This window comes from Colobus angolensis, unplaced genomic scaffold (assembly GCF_000951035.1).
Source record: "Colobus angolensis palliatus isolate OR3802 unplaced genomic scaffold, Cang.pa_1.0 Scaffold34, whole genome shotgun sequence".
Lineage (NCBI taxonomy): Eukaryota > Metazoa > Chordata > Mammalia > Primates > Cercopithecidae > Colobus > Colobus angolensis.
Genome location: NW_012116710.1, coordinates 5,333,153 through 5,339,235, shown reverse-complemented (window position 1 = coordinate 5,339,235; position 6,083 = coordinate 5,333,153). Strand labels below are relative to the sequence as shown.

General features: G+C 49.5%; 2 protein-coding genes across 2 annotated transcripts in view; one reads left to right on the top strand and one right to left on the bottom strand.

The window, feature by feature from the left end:
• MAP4K1 (mitogen-activated protein kinase kinase kinase kinase 1) overlaps positions 1 to 4,068 on the top strand; it is a 29,292-nt gene extending 25,224 nt beyond the window's left edge. Inside the window, 2 exon segments of the mRNA XM_011952387.1 lie at positions 1,062 to 1,117; positions 3,891 to 4,068. Coding sequence (XP_011807777.1) covers positions 1,062 to 1,117; positions 3,891 to 3,960 — 126 coding nt within the window. The 3' untranslated portion in view covers positions 3,961 to 4,068.
• Positions 4,069 to 4,148: 80 nt separating this feature from the next.
• Positions 4,149 to 6,083, bottom strand: part of RYR1 (ryanodine receptor 1 (skeletal)) — a 164,972-nt gene continuing 163,037 nt past the window's right edge. Inside the window, exons 103-108 of the mRNA XM_011952520.1 lie at positions 6,052 to 6,079; positions 5,902 to 5,912; positions 5,723 to 5,787; positions 5,534 to 5,634; positions 5,140 to 5,191; positions 4,149 to 4,392 (exon numbers count right to left, since the gene is read on the bottom strand). Of these exons, the coding sequence (XP_011807910.1) occupies positions 4,297 to 4,392; positions 5,140 to 5,191; positions 5,534 to 5,634; positions 5,723 to 5,787; positions 5,902 to 5,912; positions 6,052 to 6,079 (353 nt within the window). The 3' untranslated portion in view covers positions 4,149 to 4,296. The remainder of the gene's footprint in view (positions 4,393 to 5,139; positions 5,192 to 5,533; positions 5,635 to 5,722; positions 5,788 to 5,901; positions 5,913 to 6,051; positions 6,080 to 6,083) is intronic.

Here is a 6,083-nt window from a genome sequence, read left to right as displayed (position 1 = left end):
AAAGTGCTGGGAATACAGGCATGAGCTATTTCACCTGGCCTGTTTGTTTTGGAGATAGGGTCTCTCTCTGTTGTCCAGGCTGAAGTGCAGTGGTGCAACCATAGCTAGGTGTAGCCTTGACTTTCTGGGCTCAAGCAATCCTCCCTCCCAGCCTCTCAAGTGGCTCGGATTACAGGTGTGAGCCACTGCACCTGGCTGCTCTGGGATTTCTTGAGTCCCAATCTCATCCTGGGCCACTACTGTTACCTTGGGCTGACAACTTTGCTTCTCTTTAAGCTTCTGTCCCCCAACTGTGAAATGGGGACCACTATAGAGATATATGGATAGTTAAGACCAGACTGTCTGGGTTGGAATTCAGCTGAGTGACCTTGGGCAAATTACTTAACCTTCCTGTGCCTCACTGTCCTCATTTGGAAAATGGTGTTTATCTCACAGAATGCTGTGTCAGACTTTGCCCTTACACTTCAGTATTTTTGTTTATTTATATATTTATTTTTGCTCACTCAGTTCCCTCCCTCTTTTTGAGACAGGGTCTCGCTCTGTTCCCCAGACTGGAGTGTAGTGGCACGATCTTGGCTCATTGCAATCTCTGCCTCCTGGATTCAAGCGATTCTCCTGCCTCAGCCTCACAAGTAGCTGGGGTTACAGGCCACCACAGCTGGCTAATTTTTGTATTTTCAGTAGAAATACAAAAATTATCTCAGCTGGAGATCTCGGCTCCAGTGGCACGCCCGGTGGCGCAATCTTGGCTCAGTGCAATTTCTGCTTCCCAGGTTCAAGTGATTCTTCTGCCTCAGACTCCCAAGTAGCTGAGACTATAGGCGTGCACCACTATGCCTAGCTAATTTTTGTATTTTTAGTAGAGACGAGGTTTTGCCATGTTGGCCAGGCTGGTCTCGAACTCCTGACCTCAGGTGATCCACCCACTTCAGCCTCCCAAATTGCTGGGATTACAGGTGTGAGCCACCACACCCAGCTCCTTGCTTTCTTTAAGGGAGCCATGTTTGTAGTGACAGTGGAAATATCTTCCAGGCACTGAGACACACACTTTTTTTCCCTAGCTGCTACAGGAGCTGAGAGACCCTACCCTCACTTTCCGTCTGCTTGGCTCCCCCAGGTATGTTGTGGGGTGGGGTGCAGAAGGACCTGGGAGGGGGCTTCTGATGTGAACAGAGCATTCTGAGGTGTCCCCACAAGGTATCTCTAGCCTGGACAGTGTCTCACCTGGTCACCCTGCTTCCATCCCTGCCCCCTAGAGTCTATTCCCTGCACTGCAGCCAAGGGGGCATTTTCTTTCTTTTTGTTTTGTTTCTCACTGTACTCAAAGGCTGGAGTGCGGTGGCATGACCACGGCTCACTACAGCCTTGACCTCCCAGGCTCAAATGATCCCCCACTTCAGCTTCCGGAGTATCTGGAACTACAGGCATGTGCCACCATGCCCAGCAATTCTTTTATTTATTTATTTATTTTTTATTGAGATGGAGTTTTGCTTTTGTTGCCCAGGCTGGAGAGTAATGGCACAATCTCGGTTCACCACAACCCCCGCCTCCCAGGTTCAAGCGATTCTCCTGCCTCAGCCTCCCAAGTAGCTGGGATTACAGGCATGTGCCACCACACCCGGCTAATATTGTATTTTTTAGTAGAGGTGGCGTTTCACCATGTTGACCAGGCTGGTCTTGAACTCCTGACCTCAGGTGATCCACCTGCCTCGGCCTCCCAAAGTGCTGGGATTATAGGCATGAACCACTGCACCCGGACAATTTTTTTATTTTTAAATTTTAATTCTTTTCTTTATAAAACATTTTATTTATTTATTTTTAACACAGAGTTTTGCTCTGTTGCCTAGGCTAGAGTGCAGTGGCACAATCTCAGCTCACTGCAACCTCTGCCTCCCAGGTTCAAATGATTCTCATGCTTCAGCCGCCCAAGTAGCTGGGTTTACAGGTGTGCACTAGCACGTTTGGCTATTTTTTGTATTTTCAGTAGAGACAGAGTTTCGCCTTGTGAGCCAGGGTGGTCTCAAACTACTGACCTCAGGTGATCCGGCTGCCTTGGCCTCCCAAAGTGCTGGGATTACAGGTGTGAGCCACCGCACCCGGCCTGAGCTTGAGCTTTTTCAAGAGTAAAGGAAAGTTGTTTTCTAGAATGTTCTTTGACTGTGTTTGAGGTTTCCAGGTTCTGCATTTTGGCCAGGAATACCGCAGAAAGACGTCTTTCTCAGGGCATCATTTCAGGAAGTACATGATGCTGGTTTGTCCTGTTACTGGTGATATTAATTTTGATCATTTGGTTAAGCCAGTTCTCTCCAGTGTGAAGTTGCTTTTTTTTCCCTTTTTCTTTTTCTTTTTTTTTTTTGAAAGATAGGGTCTCTCTCTGTCACTCCGGCTGGAGTGCAGTGACGTGATCATGGCTCACTGCAGCCTCGACCTCCTGGGCTCAATCAATCCTCCCACCTCCCTCAACCTTCCGGGTAGCTAGGACGACAGGCACGTACTACACTACACCTGGCTTATTTTTGTATTTTTTGGTAGAGACAGGGTTTCACGATGTTACTCAGCCTGGTCTGGAACTCCTGGACTCAAGTGATTCACCTGCGTAGGCTTCCCAAAGTGCTGGGCTTATAGGCATGGGCCACCACACCCAGCCTCTGTTTTTCTTTGTAATAAGAAGTATCTTTTGGGGGAGATTCATTGAGACTATGTAAATAGTCTGTAAATATGTTGTTTCTCATCAGATTTTCACCCACTAGCTTTATTGCTTTTTGTTTGTTTGTTTTTTGTTGTTGTTTTGAGACAGAGTCTCACTCTGTCCCCCAGGCTGGAGCGCAGTGGCACGATCTCAGCTCACTGCAACCTCCTCCTCCCAGGTTCAAGCAGTTCTCCTGCCTCAGCATCCTGAGTAGCTGGGATTACAGGCATGCATCATCACGCCCAGCTAATTTTTGTATTTTCAGTAGAGGCGGGGTTTCGCCATGTTGGCCAGGCTAGTCTTGAACTGCTGGCCTCATGTGATCGTCACACTCGGCCTCCCAAAGTGCTGGGATTACAGGTGTGAGCCAACGCGCCTGGCCTGCCCACTAGTTTTAGAATCAATTGATTTCATCCCTGAATCTATTATTGTTAGGTGGTTACTAACAATAAATGGTGATTTTCTGATTCTATGTTTCCTTCTGCGTGTGTTGGCATTCTGCTCTAAAGAAGAGCTGTGTCTTCTCCATCCCTTCTTTCTTTATACCAGCATGGTCTCAGGGATTTGTATTCTGTGGGTTATAGTCTATCACTATCAAGCATGAGCCACTGTACCCGGCCTTGTCATTATTTATTTTGAGGCACAAAGGGTCTCAAATTTAGCCAGTGGGAACCACTTTAAGGAGCCCCTGTGTCCTTTTGACATGCCAGAAGGGTCATTTTAAAATCCAGATCTGATCGTGTCACTCTCTCCCTGGTTAAAATCCTCTCATGGCCTCAAGATAAAGACTGAATCCTGGCCACAGCCCACAAGGCCATGACATCTCCAGCCAAGTCCCAGCCTTTCTCCCACCTCAAATCCTTTGCACAGGCTGTTCTTCCCGGCCAGAACACTCTTCCTTGCCCTTTCACCAAGTTCCCTCCTAACCCTCCTTCAGGCTGCGCCATCCATTCTCTGGGGAGTCTGGGCTGACCTCCTGGGTTAGGTTTCCCTGCCAGGCATGCCATGCTTTTTTCACGTAATTCACTGATTCATGTTGATCTCCTTCTCTAGAGCTTTCCAAGGGCAGGGACCATGTCTGCCCGTTCACTGCTATAGTTCAGCATGGGGCTGGCACAGTCTCTATTAACTACTTTGTGAATGAGTGAATCAGTGAACGTATGAATGAATCAATGAACTGACTTCTCTCTTCCTTCCACAGGCCTGTAGTGGTGGAGACACGCCCAGCGGATGATCCTACTGCTCCCAGCAACCTCTACATCCAGGAATGAGTCCCTAGGGGGGTGTTAGGAACTAGTCCTTGCACCCCCCTCCCCTACAGACACACTAGTGGTCATGGCATGTCCTCATCTCCCAATAAACGTGACTTCTGCCTCTGCTGTCATCTTGTTTTTCTTGGGGGAAACCATTTCTGGATGCCCACTCCTCCAAAATTTCAACAGCCCAACACAATGATGCTGGGGGTGTAGCACAGATTTATTTTCCAGTACTAGGTCACCTCTCCCCCAGCTGCCTTAGGGGGAGGGGCTTGGGGACTAAGGGACTTGCTGTGAGAATAAGGCACTTGAGGTGGGGTGGGGGTGTGTGTGGAGAGCCAGCGGGGGGTCTCAGCTAAGCTGGTCCTCATACTGCTTGCGGAAACAATCGCCAGCCGGGAAGAAATCCCAACATCTCTCTTGGTACATCTTCCAGACATAAGACTCCTAGGATTGGCGATAGAAAGAGTTCATTGGTCACATCTTCAAACCGTTGAGACATATATATACATATACTTTTAGACAGGGTGTTGCTCTGTTGCCCAGGCTGGAGTGCAGTGGCAACAATCACAGCTCACTGCAGCATCCTGGCGCAAGCGATTCTCTGCCTCAGTCTCCAGAGTAGCTGGGACTACAGGTGCACACCACCACCCCTGGCTAATTTTTTAATAGAGACAGGGTCTCGCCACGTTGCCTAGGCTGTCTTGAACTTCTGGTCTCAAGCAATTCTCCCGCTGTGGCCTCCTGAAGTGGTAGGATTGCAGGCGTGAGCCAGGACACCCAGCCCAAACCCATTTTTTTGAGACGGAGTATCGCTCTGTCACCTAGGCTGGAGTGCGGTGGCATGATCTTGGCTCACCACAACTTCTGCCTCCTGGGTTCAAGCAGCTCTCCCACCTCAACTTCCCAAGTAGCTGGGATTACAGGCATGTGCCACCACATCCCGTTAATGTTCGTATTTTTAGTAGAGATGGAATTTCACCATGTTGGCCAGGCTGGTCTCGAACTCCTGACCTCAAGTAATCCACCTGCCTTGGCCTCCCAAAGTGTTGGGATTACAGGTGTGAGCCACCGCGACCAGCCCCAGCCTTAACCCTTGATATTGATAGGAGCTTTTTACTGCCACCTACTGACTGGCCTTATGTTAAAGGACTCCATGTCCTGCCCACTCTCCTCCCATTAACACCCCCTTACCTGACCTGTGTGTTCTGTCTCATCCTTGTTTATCAAATACATCAGGAAAAACCTGAGGGTGAGAGGACCACAGAAGACAAGTCTGAACCACACTTACCTTATTTTATTTATTTATTTTATTTATAGTAGGGAGAAAGTCTTGCTATGTTGCCCAAGCTGGTCTCGAACTCCTGGCCTCAAGTTATCCTCCTCACTTGGCCTCCCAAAGTGCTGGGCTTACAGGTGTGAACCATCGCCTGGGGCCCCACCCTTACCTTCTGATTGGCTGGCAGGGAATCTGCCCACATGGACACCACACCCCCTTTCCTAACTGGCCAAAGCTAAGGACCCCGCCCCTGGCTATTGGCAGCCATACCCCCCCACCCTCCTGATTGGCCAGTGTGTCCGTGCTCACATGTAATTGGCCAGGTTGTGCTCCTCCAGTGTGTGAGTCTCGAAGCCATGCGGTGTCGTATCAAAGTAGTCGCTGCCAATTCCGCAGATGAAGCACTTGGTCTGTGAGTGGCAAGAGACATCAGAGTGGAGGCCCACTTGACCCCCTGAATCCCGTAATCCCTCTGGGTTACCCCCAGACATGACCCACCTCCATATCCTCCTTCACTTGCTCTTGTTGGTCTCGGAGCTCACCAAAAGCGTCGATGATCAGACCTGGGGTGGCAGGACGGCGAGTCAGTGCCCAACCTCTGACCTGGTTCAGACTCCTCCCTCTCCAGCTACCTACCTCCAGGGCTTGCCCTCCATCCCCCATCTCCCTAGTCTCACCCCTAATCTCACTTCCTAAGAAGATAATATTAGGCCTTTATTGGCCGGGTGCGGTGGCTCATGCCTGCAATCCCAGTACTTTGGGAAGCTGAGGCGGGCAGATCATCTGAGGTCAGGAGTTCAAGAGCAGCCTGGCCAACGTGGTAAAACCCCATCACTACTAATAATACGAAAAAAAAAAA